Source organism: Phragmites australis, chromosome 1, assembly GCF_958298935.1.
Source record: "Phragmites australis chromosome 1, lpPhrAust1.1, whole genome shotgun sequence".
NCBI classification, from domain to species: Eukaryota; Viridiplantae; Streptophyta; class Magnoliopsida; order Poales; family Poaceae; genus Phragmites; species Phragmites australis.
Window position 1 is genome coordinate 20,329,385 of NC_084921.1, and position 15,140 is coordinate 20,344,524.

The 15,140-nt window shown below is 42.5% G+C and overlaps 1 protein-coding gene and 1 long non-coding RNA gene across 2 annotated transcripts; both read right to left on the bottom strand.

The window, feature by feature from the left end:
• Positions 1-4,010: 4,010 nt before the first annotated feature.
• Positions 4,011-4,585, bottom strand: LOC133888253 (protein EGG APPARATUS-1-like). Its single transcript, XM_062328424.1, has one exon. The coding sequence runs from the start codon at positions 4,485-4,487 to the stop codon at positions 4,251-4,253; it is 237 nt and encodes a 78-aa protein (XP_062184408.1). The 5' UTR covers positions 4,488-4,585; the 3' UTR covers positions 4,011-4,250.
• Positions 4,586-5,686: 1,101 nt separating this feature from the next.
• Positions 5,687-8,075, bottom strand: LOC133888262 (uncharacterized). The gene is made up of 2 exons (XR_009903773.1): positions 7,212-8,075; positions 5,687-5,945 (listed from the first exon to the last, which is right to left on the bottom strand). It is a non-coding gene; the product is annotated as an uncharacterized LOC133888262 (long non-coding RNA).
• Between the last annotated feature and the right edge of the window lie 7,065 nt (positions 8,076-15,140).

Genomic DNA, 15,140 nt, shown 5'->3' on the forward strand with positions numbered 1-15,140 from the left:
CATGTGTTCTTTTGCTAGGAACGCCTGCTTGCATTGTAAACTCTATTAATAAATTTATTTTTCAGAACTTCTGTTTGAAACCATAGGCACGTTGTGTATAAAAATTTTCGTATTAACGCATAGGCAATTCAGCTAGTCACTAAAATATATAAAGAATAGGTGGCTGAATGATGGCAAACAAGCATAGGTGTAACAATAATCTAGTAAGCAGAAGGTTCTTGAACAGATTAATTAGCATACTTAGATGTACTCGACAACAGGACAAACACGAGTACCGTGACACCAAGCAGATAGTACTAGATTGTTACATTACTTAGATCCACACCTCTTAAACACTCTCAAAAACTAGATAATATTGATAGATCCATTATTAGCGTTGTATGCAACGCGGCGAACACAGGAACGGTACTCATGCAGCCGTGCGTACTCGCTACAGGGCGAAAGCTGCGGCAGCCGCCGCGGCGCCGGCCGTGCGAAGGATCTGAAAATACAGCTGCGGGTTTGCCAGGAACGCCGCACGGGAGATGAGGAATCCGGCAGCGCCGGGCGCCTTCATGGCGGCGGCCGCCCCGGCCGCCACGGGCCAGAAGAAGTAGGCCCCAATGGCGCCCCCGACGAGGGTGAGCCCTGCGGTCACCACGCTTACCATGGCTAGCTTCTGGTGGAGCTCAGCCAGCTTTGCCTGCAACAAGGTTTAAGAAGAAGGACGACTCGGTCACTGGGACAATTGTTGTTAGCGAGAGGGAAGAGCTAGCTTGGGTCTGTTTATGTAGAGGAGGGCATGTGGTCACGAAGAGAGTGAGCGCACCATGGTTCATGTCCATCGGCAGTCCGTACGATGATGACTCGGCCCAGGCTCCTTTGACAGCGTCCACACTATTCTAGTCCCAAAGCGATTGACAAGCCCCAAAAGGAACGACAACGATGTACTACAGCAATACTTCACTACTAAGCAAAACAAATGATTCCTCTCAAAAAAAAAAACAAATGATTCCTCTCGTACAACAAATTAGCCCGGCACACCCACACGACATGTTAGCCAGGATAGCTCCAGACCACGCCTTATCGTGCAGCAATGGAAAGACAATTCTGTGTTAGAAGGCATTTTTTCTCCGGCGAGATCGATAGTAGTGGTCATGGCTGTTGACTGGAGTGAGTTTATGTTCACTATCCAGTGAGTGAAGACAGCTGATGTAACTCTTTATGTATAGGCTGTACGTACATAGACGTTGCCTTATGATGATGCTTATACGTTCTTCTTGCACTCTATTTCTTCTCAAAATTACTGATGTCGTACTACCTTGTAATCTGCATGAATGATTAATTGTCGTAATTTGCTCTAACAAATTAGTCTTCATATATTGAATTGAATGTGTTCTCTTTCCCCTAAAGCATTCGTAATCCTTAACAACTTGCCTTCATGTGTTCTTTTGCCAGGAACGCCTGCTTGCATGGCATTCTGTTAATAAATTTGTTTTTTAGAACTTCTGTTTGAAACAATAGGCACGTTTTGTTTAAAAAAATTCATATTAACGCACAGGCATTTCAGCTAGTCGTCAAATATATAAAGAATAGATGGCTGAATCACCGCAAAAAAGTATATATAAGTGTAATATATCTAGTAAGCACAAGGTTCTTGAACAGATTAATATACTTTGATGTGCTCGACAACTGGACAAACGAGTACCCTGACACAAAGCAGATAGTACTAGATACTTACTTAAGGGGGTGTTTAGTTTATTGTTTTGTAACATAATTTAATTACGGACGGTAAGTCATTCCATTACACGTGTTTGGTTCATGTCCATCGGCAGTCCGTACGATGATGACTCGGCCCAGACTCCTTTGATCAGTCATTGTGGTCGGGCCCAAGTCCCAAAACGTCTACTGTATTCTAGTCCCAAAGCGATTTTACCGAATCTATTCTAGTCCAAAGATTAAACAGCGAAAGCAAATTCTATAACATCTTTAACCAAAAGATTTCTACGAGATTCTAATATATGATATCCTTCACTGATACAACGGTTGGCACGTGCAGCTGATAGAAAGGAAGGAGACATCTGACATACACAAAAATAGTTCTTTCTGTGAGACCAGAACTAATAAAATTTTCTTCTATTAATAGCCCCGAAAGGAACGGTAACGATGTAGTAGCGTGTTACTTCACTACTAAGCAAAACAAATGATTCCTCTCAATAAAAAGGAAAATAAATAAAAAAAATAAGAGTAGATCAGGGTGCAACTACCAACAGGCCCACCACAAAACATGTCTTTCAGTCCATAAGCGTTCATTAACTTCATTTTTCATTATAATAATTCTCATATAAAATATAATAATTTCTACCAATCTATAATGCTCAGACGCATAAAAGGAACATAGCTTCTTTTATATAAGATTTTACTAACTTGAATGTTTACGTAAAGAATGATTGCTCATAACATGCAACGACAAGAAGGGTAGGGTACTGCTGAAATCAGGGAACCTCACATCTTTACAACCCTCTAAAGGTGTATCCTAATTAAGTAGACATTATATCAAGCATACAAAGGCAAGTACTTGTGAAGGGGTGCGATGGAATGAAAGCAACAACATGCTTATATAGGCAAGCGAAGCATTACTTAGACATACAGTGTCAGCAAGAATACTACAAATTATAAATAGACTAAAATTAATGTGAGGTAAAATAACGCTGATCACATGACACATCATTGTTGTTTACTGCCACACAAGGCTTGATTGGTCTCTCTACACTGTTGTGGATGGCTGGCATGACATGTCATAGAGCTGCTGGTAGTAATAAAATGACGGCTTGATCATCTGAACCATGCATGCAAATAATCACACGGGGCAGGAAAGGAGCCTAACGCGGGTATGCTCGGAGGCCGTCGATACAGCACCGCCTCATACTTCTAACTGCAGTTGGTGATGGGTGGTGGTCCCTTCTACACCACCATCCCACCCTGCTGAGCTAGCTTTCCATTGATTGGTTAGCCTACACTATGGCTAATACCATAGTAAAAAAGTCAGACCGGTGATCGAACCGCGCTCAGCCTACACTGGTTCATTGGTTTGACAGTTGGACTAGCCGATTGTACCAGGATTCAAATATTGTATGTTCCCTTTGTAGAACATAGCCAACTGCGTGGTAGCATTGTTACTGGAGTAGAATCACTGCTACCAGACCGGGGATTAATTCCTGCCATACTTGTATAACAAATTAGCCCAGCACACCCAAACGGCATGTTAGCCAGCATAGCGCCGGACTACGTGTTATCGTGCATCAATGGAGAGGCAATTCTGTGTTAGAAAGCATTTTTTCTCGGCGAGATCGATAGTGGTCATGGGTTGTTAATTGACTGGAGAGTTTATGTTGACTACCATTTCCTTGCTAAGCTCGTACAACAAATTAGCCCGGCACACACCCACACGACATGTAAGTTAACCAGCATAGCGCCAGACCACATCGTGCAGCAATGGAAATGCAATTCTGTGTTAGAAAGCATTTTTTCTCCGACGAGATCGATAGTAGTGGTCATGGTTGTTGACTAGAGAGAGTTTATATATGTTCACTATCCAGCGAGTGAAGACAGCGGAAGTAACTCTTTATGTATAGGCTGTACGTACATAGATGTTGCCTTATGATGATGCTTATACATTCTTCTTGCACTCTATTTCTTCTCAAAATTACTGATGTCGTACTACCTTGCAATCTGCATGAATGATTAATTGGCGTAATTTGCTCTAACAAATTAGTCTTCATATATTGAATTGAATGTTCTATTTCCCCTAAAGCGTTCGTAATCCTTAACAACTTGCCCTCATGTGTTCTTTTGCCAAGAACGCCTGCTTGCATTGTAAACTCTATTAATAAATTTATTTTTCAGAACTTCTGTTTGAAACCATAGGCACGTTGTGTATAAAAATTTTCGTATTAACGCATAGGCAATTCAGCTAGTCACTAAAATATATAAAGAATAGGTGGCTGAATGATGGCAAACAAGCATAGGTGTAACAATAATCTAGTAAGCAGAAGGTTCTTGAACAGATTAATTAGCATACTTAGATGTACTCGACAACAGGACAAACACGAGTACCGTGACACCAAGCAGATAGTACTAGATAGTTACATTACTTAGATCCACACCTCTTAAACACTCTCAAAAACTAGATAATATTGATAGATCCATTATTAGCGTTGTATGCAACGCGGCGAACACAGGAACGGTACTCATGCAGACGTGCGTACTCGCTACAGGGCGAAAGCTGCGGCAGCCGCCGCGGCGCCGGCCGTGCGAAGGATCTGGAAATACAGCTGCGGGTTTGCCAGGAACGCCGCACGGGAGATGAGGAATCCGGCGGCGCCGGGCGCCTTCATGGCGGCGGCCGCCCCGGCCACCCCAGCCGCCGCGGGCCAGAAGAAGTAGGCCCCAATGGCGCCCCCGACGAGGCTGAGCCCTGCGGCCACCACGCTTGCGTTGTTGACCATGGCTAGCTTCTGGTGGAGCTCAGCCAGCTTTGCCTGCAACACGGTTTAAGAAGAAGGACGACTCGGTCACTGGGACAAGTGTTGTTAGCGAGAGGGAAGAGCTAGCTTGGGTCTGTTTATGTAGAGGAGGGCATGTGGTCACGAAGAGAGTGAGCGCACCATGGTTCATGTCCATCGGCAGTCCGTACGATGATGACTCGGCCCAGGCTCCTTTGACAGCGTCCACACTATTCTAGTCCCAAAGCGATTGACAAGCCCCAAAAGGAACGACAACGATGTACTACAGCAATACTTCACTACTAAGCAAAACAAATGATTCCTCTAAAAAAACAAAACAAATGATTCCTCTCGTACAACAAATTAGCCCGGCACACCCACACGACATGTTAGCCAGGATAGCTCCAGACCACGCGTTATCGTGCAGCAATGGAAAGACAATTCTGTGTTAGAAGGCATTTTTTCTCCGGCGAGATCGATAGTGGTCATGGGTTGTTAATTGACTGGAGAGTTTATGTTGACCACCCTTTCCTTGATATGTTCGTACAACAAATTAGCCGGGCACACATCCACACGACATGTTAGCCAGCATAGCACCAGACTACGTGTTATCGTGCAGCAATGGAAAGGTAACTAGTGGAGACCGGCGCGCCCTCGCGCCGCTGCAAAAGGGGTTTTGAAAAAATATAGGTAATATATGTGTACTTTACCAATTAAACTTATAACAGCACCTAAATAATAAAAGGAACAGCTGAAGAAAACCAAAAATTTAAATAAGTTCTGCAACACAAATATTTAATCCACATTGATATAAAGAATATATGAGAGGAAGGCGTATTACATCAATACTAGCAGTGTCATTATAGCATAGTATGGTAAGCCAAATAGCCTAGTTAGCATCGTTAGGATCACTCTCAATAGACACGGCCTACTTGCATTCTCTCAATAGACACGACCTACTTGCATCTCAATATGCTCTTAGTCCCCAATACCAAAGGAGCAAACAACCTAAAAGAATCATAAAAATCGTACATTCACAATGCCCACTTCACATGGCTAAAGAAGTACTGAGAAATGAAGTGCAACTTAGGTTTAGGAGTCTAGCAACCAAATACTACCCATATAGAATAATAATTAATTATGAATAAAAAAACTCTAACCCATAACTGCAAGAATGTAAATAGTAGGGAAAAAACTCATACTATAAATGATAAAAATTGTCATCCCAAAATCTTATAAATTTGCATTGACTTCCTACCAGGATGTCCATAAAAATCCTATAACTTTGCATTAGGACTAAAGTGAATAACGACACAAACGGCAAGGAGGAGCACTTACCCAACTCGATGTTTCGGATGTCCTTTTGGAGATAGCCTTGACACACCTTCCCTCATGTTTGAGTACCAGCGGCTTGCTGAATTGGGGTGCAAAGAAAACATCGACCAGCTAATTTCTGCCGTTCTACAACAAATCACAGGAAGAGTGAAAATGGATGTTTTTATGTCCTTTGATAATACTAATTTGATGTGTCTATCTGTCTGTCCTTTCCTTGACATGACAATTTTTCCAATAGAATTTCTACATCAGCAAAGTGTAAATTATGTACCACATTGTTGTCAAGCATGCTGAACTAAACTGATCCTTCATTCGAGCCTATTATTGTACACTTCTACCAAGCCATCTAACAATCACATGCATATAAAAAATGAAGAAATATACCATGCAAAAGTGAAATGATCAACTGGGTAGACAACACGATCTTGTTATGGTGACCAAAGTAGGCAAGTGCACATCAATAATATCTCTTTTCATCTGTTTTGTAATAATATGAAATAGATAAAGTAATATAACTCTAAAAACAAAGGTGGCAACCAAAGTTAAACTGAAAATAGCAACCTGAAACTACGCACTTCTTATCTTTCCCCTGCCATTTGGCAATTGGCATCTCTGCTAAAACTTCGAGTGAACTATTGTCTTAAATAGAAAGTACCAAAGATCCATTTTTTCTACAATGGCAATTGGCAAGCAAAGATATACCTGAGATACAGTAGCTAAAGTAAAAGGGGTTATGGAAAATTAGGCCACCCAAAGTGACCAATGATATCCGGAAAATAATACTCATTCTGGGAAGAAATGCAAAGCTGCACAAGGCTGCCATTAGAGAACCACTAATTCCAAAAGAAATATGTTTAAACACAATCGAACAAGATCTACATACAAAACGACAGCAATATGTATGTAAAATACCATCTCCAAGTCACTGAACCTGCCAATTACCTGCCTATAGACTTCTAATATTCAGAGCTAAAGAGCAAAACAGCTTCTCATAATTATGGGAGGACATCGCTAACCATACAAGAAACAATTTTTAGAGTTAAAAAGCAAAACAGGTCCTCACAGTCAATGAACTCAAAAGTCACTTAACTAAATAAGAAATAGTAGTCATACAATCATTGTACCTAAGGGTCCAAACCATTTTTAATCATTTGGATCACAAGACAAGATGGAAGAATTAATTTGGCTACAATCGTATATTTGAACAAAGGTTTTCTTTCATAGTAAAAATATTCAGTGCTTACAAATAGCTCTACCTAAGGGTCCACAACATTTTTATTCGAAAATGAACAAATATGCAAGAAAGCAGACAACACTAAACAAGGGCATCAAATATGTGACGATAGAGAAGAACAGCAAAAACAGTTTAAGTAATTCAGTACTCTATCTTACCTTTTCTATCGGATTATGTCCAAAAGGCTCCTAGTGCAGTACCTCTTTTCATTTACCATGCTGCTCAGAAGCTAGGAATGAAAAAGGAAGAAAAAAACAACATTAATGGAGCAGGAACACTGTTAAGTTGAGCAGTGGTAAAAGGTGGAACAGAGCAGAGTCAAAGATCCATAGAGGAAATGAACAACGCATCGAAGAAGGGAAAAATTATACTTTTAAAATGCTCCTTTACTCATGTCTGGAGGCATCGAATCAACAAGAAACAAATCTATTCGTTGTTAAAAAAACATGATCTTGCTCACCTTTACATTTTACTTAGTACAAGGCAACAATCTAAAGGATGGTTGCAAGTCAATCATTTTTCCTTGTAGTTGTTTATTAGTACTGTGTTATTTAATAGTTCAATGATAAGAGCTATAAAGGTACCAATTTAGTTGAAGGGGGCGCACCATTGGCGAGCTGGCTAACAAGAGTGGCGATGTGTAAATCATGAGAGTGCTTTTAGGTAATTATGTACCGTTATAGAAGAGACATTCAAATTAGGTTCAGGTTACATATGAGACATAGAAATTAGGTTCAAACTACAAGGCTCTTTTCCTTTCCATTAGCAAAAAATCCTTCACTTCTCAGGCTGACACAAAGATGTAAAAATTCCGGAGAAGCATCATAGAAATTCCACACGAGAATCCTCATAAAGAGGCCCACATGCATGACCCCAGTATAGAAAGAATCATGCATGGTACGAAAATATCAAAAATGAATTCACTGGCTGTAGCTTGCAAGTGGCTCAAAAGCTTTTCTTGACATAACCATAAGCTCAAGGCTTGATGCATGGAAGATGCCTGCAGCAGCCGTAGCAACCGTCATGAGTTTATTCTTTGATAACTGAACATATATTTATATGCAGACAAACATAACTAACATTTCTACGAATACATGGAGTCAAGGACCCTAACCTTTCCCCTTGAAACACTACTACAAAACGATACTGTAAAGGCGGGTGGAAAAGCCTTTTCACAGGCGTTTGGCGCACCCGCCTGTGACAGAAGGCCTATTTCCACAGGCGCAAAAGTGACCGCCTGTGGAAATGGATTTCCACAGGCGTTTCCTAATGTCAACCGCCTGTGGAAATAGATTTTCACAGGCGGTTCGTTAAGACAACCGCCTGTAGAGAACCGTCTGTGGAAATCCATTTCCACATGCGGTTCGTTAAGACAACCACCTGTGGAAATCCATTTCCACAGGCGGGGTCCACATTAGCTGCCGCCTGTGATATAAAGATTTGCACAGGCGGTTCCGTAGGAGAACCGCCTGTGGCATGTATTTATTTCAAAAAAAATAAATAGAATATATTTTATTCCATCCAGATTTCAAACAGTTTCAACAACAATATGAATAACATCACATATTTCAACATTTAACACAAGTACAGCAATATTTACAACATCACAAGCCTATATAGCTAAGAGTCGCTGTCCCACACACAAAGTCTCGGATGGCTAGCTAATTCGCAGCATTTCCTCTATAGGGCGGTATAACTGACCACAAAAAAGATCACAGGCAGACATTATATGATATAACCAACATATATATAGAAACCTTCACGATGCTACCAGCGTCTCACCACAACATATACAAAACAAACGACAGACCACCAGAAACACAACTTATAAACACAACTTATAAACACCGGTTGAGTTATCGACATTGTGAGGAGGTAGTGCGTGCAACTACCAAGATCCATCCCCAAAAATGCACATCAGCATCTAAACATACCTGTAAAAGATTTAACAGGGGGTGAGACGAGATCAGCAAGTAACAGTTATGAATATAAACACATCTCACTCAATTCAAAAGTATTTGGGAAATAAACATTCTTCTCACATCAACAAGAAAAACACATGGTTTTAAAGAGAATATCATTTCAGAATATTTGTCGAGAAAGTAATGACAGACTCCAACCCGATCTTCCACAAAAATATGGCATTCAACTCTCAGAATTCTGTATTCTCCAGATATCATAAAAAAAAAATATGAATGCCATGATGCAACTCCATTTGAGAGCTGGACGATGCCAACTTCTCATGCAACTCCATGTACCGGTACGAATCACGCACGATGGCAGTGATCGGCCTTTATCACCATATGAAGTGCATAAATGCATATGTATGCATGTGAATTGACGTCAATTCTTAATTTCCTTTTGAATGACTCATAGAAAAACCACAACTAATTCATGAAGACAAAGGTACAATCCAAATCAATAAGAAAAGGATGGATTTAAATAATCAAATGCAACATCATCCATGATTTGAATGAATTAGAAAAAAAACCATATACTTCAATTTTATTTGCAAAAGAAGTAAGACATGAATATAAACATAGCACGGAATCACACCCCCACGTTACTTGCCTTTTACCAAAAGCAACGAAGAAATTTCGATCAAGAACGTCCGGAAGTAGTACCACCTGTACAGGTATATTATTAGCACTACAACACATTTAAACACACATAAAATATGAAGCGTCAATCCTACGCCTGAAAACGTCGCATATACGCCTATATTTCGGAAAATCGAACAGAAAACTGTATCACATGAAATGATACACTATTTCCAATTCAGAGTCGAGCCAAAATTCTCACTAATTAGACTTTGCTCCGTTGAAGGAAATGAATACTTCAACTCGGATGTCGTATCTTTGAATCAATAACGATTATCAAAACGAATCGGACTATTGATCACATGAAATGATATGACAGGAATTGATTGATTTGATTTAATCCAACCACAGACGTCTAAGAATTACTGAGGAATCACCTTTGAAGGATTGACGACGAATCCGATAAAATTACGAAAATTCCAACTTTTCCCTTTTTCTTCCTTTTTTCTTTTTCTTCCTTTTTTTTTCCTTTTCTCCTTTTCTTTTTCTTTTTCTTCTCTTTTCTTTTCTCTTTTTCTTTTCTCTTTTCCGGCTTCTTCTTCCTGGCTTCTCTCCTGCGCTGGCTCTGTTTGCTTGCTCGGTCAGGACACAGAGAGAGAGGGAGCGCGGCGGCCGGCGGCAGCGCACGGCAGCCGGCGTGCACGAAGGTGGCACCGACGAGCAACAGCAGCACTGTCACACCTGGTTTTAACACCAAAACCAGATGTAAACTATATGTATGCCAGGATCAGTTATTCATACGTATAGCGACTTCATTAGTGTAACAGACACAGTGTTTCTTATGACATCGCTAAATTATTACAAAATGACCACACACGGGTCTATAGAAAAGAACACCATAGCAGAAAAAGGAATGACGCAGCTCCAAGCCAAGAGGCAGCCGACCGAGAGTTTCACAAGCCTAGAACTCGGCATCATCCTCGGGGGAGTCATCCTCAGGAAATTCTTCAAAGGTTTCACCTTCTGAAACAGCAAGCGTGAGTATTTCCAATACTCAACAAGTGGGGAAAAAATGAATTTAATATGGTGGCTTGAAACAAGGTTTCCTAATCTAGGGTTTCATTTGCATAAAAGCCGATTTTTAGCCCTGAACTATGGAAAACGAATTTTTATTTTAACCGAGAAAAGATGTACCAAAGATTTTCATTAACCTTCGGGAATTCAACCCAATTCCCAAAGATCTTCTTTAACCTCCGGGAATTCAACCCAATTCCCAAACCAAGAAAAATACCCACCCGACTAATCATGCGAGGGTCCAGGCTGCTCATAACCGTGAGCACAGCTGAATATTCAGTTTGACACTCTGCAGAGTTTGCGCACTTTACCCAAGAGTCGTGATCTTCTCTGTTGCCGGTACCTGATGGTACCTTACACACTTCCGGAGTGTGCGCCAAGAGATCACTACGAGGCTTTTCCAGAGAGTCTCCCAGTTACGCACTTGCCCACTGAGGTTTCACTGCCGTACATAAGTGGAGTAACCCTCCACCCCAGAAGCCCCCTCTTGTGCCGGGTAGAATCGGGAAGTAACCCTTCCTTATCTACACATATGATTGGCTCATACAACCTTGGGAGAACATCTAGTTACTAGGCCAAGCCGTACCATATTGGTCTCATGGTTACCTTGTTTGCCATGGGTGTTCGCTCCACGAACCAGTCCTTAAAATAGTCTGGGCAAGACCTCCAATAACCCCATAAGGGTATACTACCAAACAACCAATCATGCTGGGAAAAGTACCCCTTTCTTGCCCGAAACCCCAATTATCTTTGTTGTTAACTCCCTTAACAACATTAGTTTCCATGATATTCTTCCTATATAAATTTTTAGTTCATAACTCAAGATTCATCATCCTACACGCTATATGTTCATCTAAAACATGGCTAAGCATAAACATGATGATCTGGTATGGATAAAGCACCTATTTCTAACACTAGTATTTGCTATACTACCCATTTGTAAAACAGCATGCATATTTGTCAAAGACTCGCTTTATGTAAAAACTAGGTTCTGCAATATGGTCAAGACACTTGCCTTCGTCGAAGTGTTGCATAGGACCTTCAAAATCTTCCTCTTGAAAGTTGCCGAACTCCTGGGCTGAACCGTCTACACGAACACACAATCTAACATAAGAACAGTACACCAAACATTCCTAAAACTAGATGAAAACCCTATAAACAGATTCTACGCGACGCTACGATTGCTAGAGCGTGAAAATCGCCTAAATCGGAGCTACGAACAAAAAGTTATGATTATTTGAAGTTATAGGGGCTATTCTACAAATTTTACTTGAATTTCAGAGAATTACCGAATTGTTTTTATACTGAAAATCTTATTTATAAACAAATCCAGGGGTTTCTATAAAAGTACAGAGCTTTTATGTGGTTACAGAGAAGTCTAGGGGCTAAAGTGCAAGGTTGCCATTTTCCAGAATTATTATGATTCGGAAATGACTCGATAAAGGCTTCGATGACATGGTATTGACACATAGGCAGATTGGATGACTTGGCAGGCTGATATGGACGATGACATGGCTCTGCGGCTGATTGGGATTATGGAGACGACACGTGGAATTATATGATTGGCTGGGCGAAGAGTTATTTTGCACCTAATCCGGATCGTTCATCACGGATCGGACGGCCAGGATTCAAAAGGGCTTCGGCCAGCGGTGCAAGCTCGGCGGTGACCAGCCGACGGCGACGCATGGTGGCGGGGCTCGCCGGAGATGTGCAAAGTGCGCGTCCGGGCTCCGTTTGCAACGGGAAAAAGCTTAAAATGGAGAGGAGGAGCAGGGGGTCCTCACCGAGGCTTCACGGTGGCTGGACATAGCTCGTGATGGCCGGCGACGAAGAAGGGCGGTCGGCGGGGTCGTAGCTCGATGGGAGAAGGCTACGGCGGCGGAGAGGCGCCGAGGGGCGGCGGAGAAGCCGTCTCGTTCTCCTGCAAAGCTGAGAAGGCGGTTAGAGAGGCTGGAGACGACACGGTGGCGTGAAAATGGTGGCGGCGGCGCACACTCACCGGCGGTGAAGAAGAAGCTGGCGTCGGGGAAGAATCCGAGTGGAAAAGGAGGAAACGGGTGCAAGATGTGCAGGACGTCGCAAGGGAGATGATGGAGGGCTTAAATACGCGAAATAGGGAGAGCATCGGCCGGAATTTGAAGAGAGGCGGCCGGCGGCCATGGCGTTCAATGGTGTCGGTTTCCTTGCTTTGATTGGTCATAGGGAGAGGTAGAGAACGGGGAAACGGGCGGAATCGCTCGGTGGGGATTTATGGCATTGAATCCAGCCGATTTTGGAAGGGGAGGGGGCGCGGGGAGGCACCGATTCGGCGGCGAGCCGGAGGAGGGGATCGGGCGCGGTGGAGGTTGAAGAAGCGGAGCCGGCGGGTTGGCGCGGCTCGGCTCGGGCGGATGGGCGCGGCTCAGCTCGGGTGGGGCCTGCATGGCAGCGGAACAGAGGGCGGGAGGGGGCGGCTCGGCCTAGCGCAGCAGGCCGGCTCGGCGGGGCGGCCCACACGTGAGGAAGGAGAGGGGAGAAGGGGGGGGGGGGTTTGGGCCGAGGGAGAAGGAGAATTTCGGCCCGAGAGCGCTTTCTGATTTTCCAAAACCTTTTCCAATTGAATTTCATCAAATTTTCCAATGAGGTTTTAAAGCGGCGAAACCTAGCGAAAATTTGCAAATTTTTTCCACCCAATAAAACCATATTGCATCTACAACGGCATGAATGCATTCAAACAATTATCCTAGGACAATTTAAATTTAGAAATTAATTTCCTATTGAGCTAAGTTGCAACACCTGAGTTAATTTCTATGAAAGTTTTAAATTATTGCAAAAATTTGAATTTTGGGTGTTACAAACCTACCCCCTTAGGATGAATCTCGCCCTCGAGATTCGGGTTGATCTTCAAATAACTGCGGGAATTCTGCCTTCAGATCATCTTCTCGCTCCCAGGTTGCCTCATCTTCCGAGTGATGACTCCATTGAACTTTGCACATTCTAATAGCCTTTCTTCTCGTTGTTCACTCTGCAGTGTCTAGAATTCTGATAGGATATTCTGCATAGGTCAGATCTTCTTTTGGGTCCACTTCTTCCAGGGGTAACTGTTCTTCTGGCATTCTTAAACATTTCTTTAATTGAGATACATGAAATACATCATGCACGTCAGCCAGTGTAGATGGCAGTTCCAGCTGATAGGCTACCTCTCCACGTCTAGCGATTATCCTGAATGGTCCAATGTACCTGGGTGCCAATTTTTCTTTAACCTTGAACCTGCGGAGACCTCTGATAGGTGAGACTTTCAAATACACCATATCCCCCACTTCAAAGGTCAATCCTCTCCGTCGATTATCCGCATTACTCTTTTGTCGGGACTGTGCGGCCTTCAAGTTTTCCCGTATGGCCTGAACCTGTTCTTCTGCTCTTCTAAGAATTTCTGGCCCAAACACCTGGCTTTCTCTAGTTTCGTTCCAATACAGCGGAGTTCTGCACTTTCTACCATACAAAGCTTCATATGGAGATATTTTGAGGCTGGCTTGGTAGCTGTTATTGTAAGAAAACTCTGCATATGGTAAGCTTTTATCCCAACTCTGCTTGTACTTCAAGGTGCAGGCTCTTAACATATCTTCCAACACTTGGTTGGTCCTCTCTGTCTGTCCATCGGTTTGGGGGTGATATGCGGAACTGAAGTTCAGTTTAGTGTCCAAAGATTCGTATAGTTTCTGGCAGAAGCGAGAGGTAAATTGGGTACCTCTGTCCGACACAATCTTTTTGGGTACCCCATGTAGACACACAATTCTTGACATATACAACTCGGCAAGTTTCGCACTTGAATATGTTGTCTTGACTGGGATAAAATGCGCAACCTTCGTTAAGCGATCCACCACTACCCAGATAGAATCGTAGCCTGCTTGAGTGCGGGGTAACCCGACGATGAAATCCATACCAATTTCTTCCCACTTCCACTGTGGAACTTTCAAGGGTTGCAATAATCCTGCTGGCCTTTGATGTTTTGCCTTTACTCTCTGATAGGTGTCGCACAAAGCCACATATTCTGCAACATCTCTCTTCATACCATACCACCAATAATACTCTTTCAGATCCTGATACATCTTAGTGCTCCCGGGGTGAATGGAATGTGAAGAATCGTGTGCTTCTCGCAAAATCAAATCCTTCAAAACTTTCTGGTTGGGTACACAAATCCTTTTCCCAAACCACACTGTTCCTTGATTATCTTCCGAGAATCCTGGTGCCTTATTTGTTTTTATGAGTTCTTTGATCTCCTTTATTTTCTCATCTTCCCATTGTCCTTTTCGGATGTTTTGTTCCAATTGTGACTTCATTTCTATTACTGTTGCATCCATGTCGGCAATAAAACCTAAATTTAATCTCTCAAACTCCTTGCATAATTCCGACTGACTTCCTCGCAACATAGTCATATTGCAATATCCCTTCCTACTCAGGGCATCTGCCACAACATTTGCTTTCCCAGGGTGG

Bases quoted from the DNA above. Each gene is read 5' to 3' on its own strand.
- LOC133888253 (XM_062328424.1), bottom strand. From the start codon at position 4,487: ATGGTCAACAACGCAAGCGTGGTGGCCGCAGGGCTCAGCCTCGTCGGG.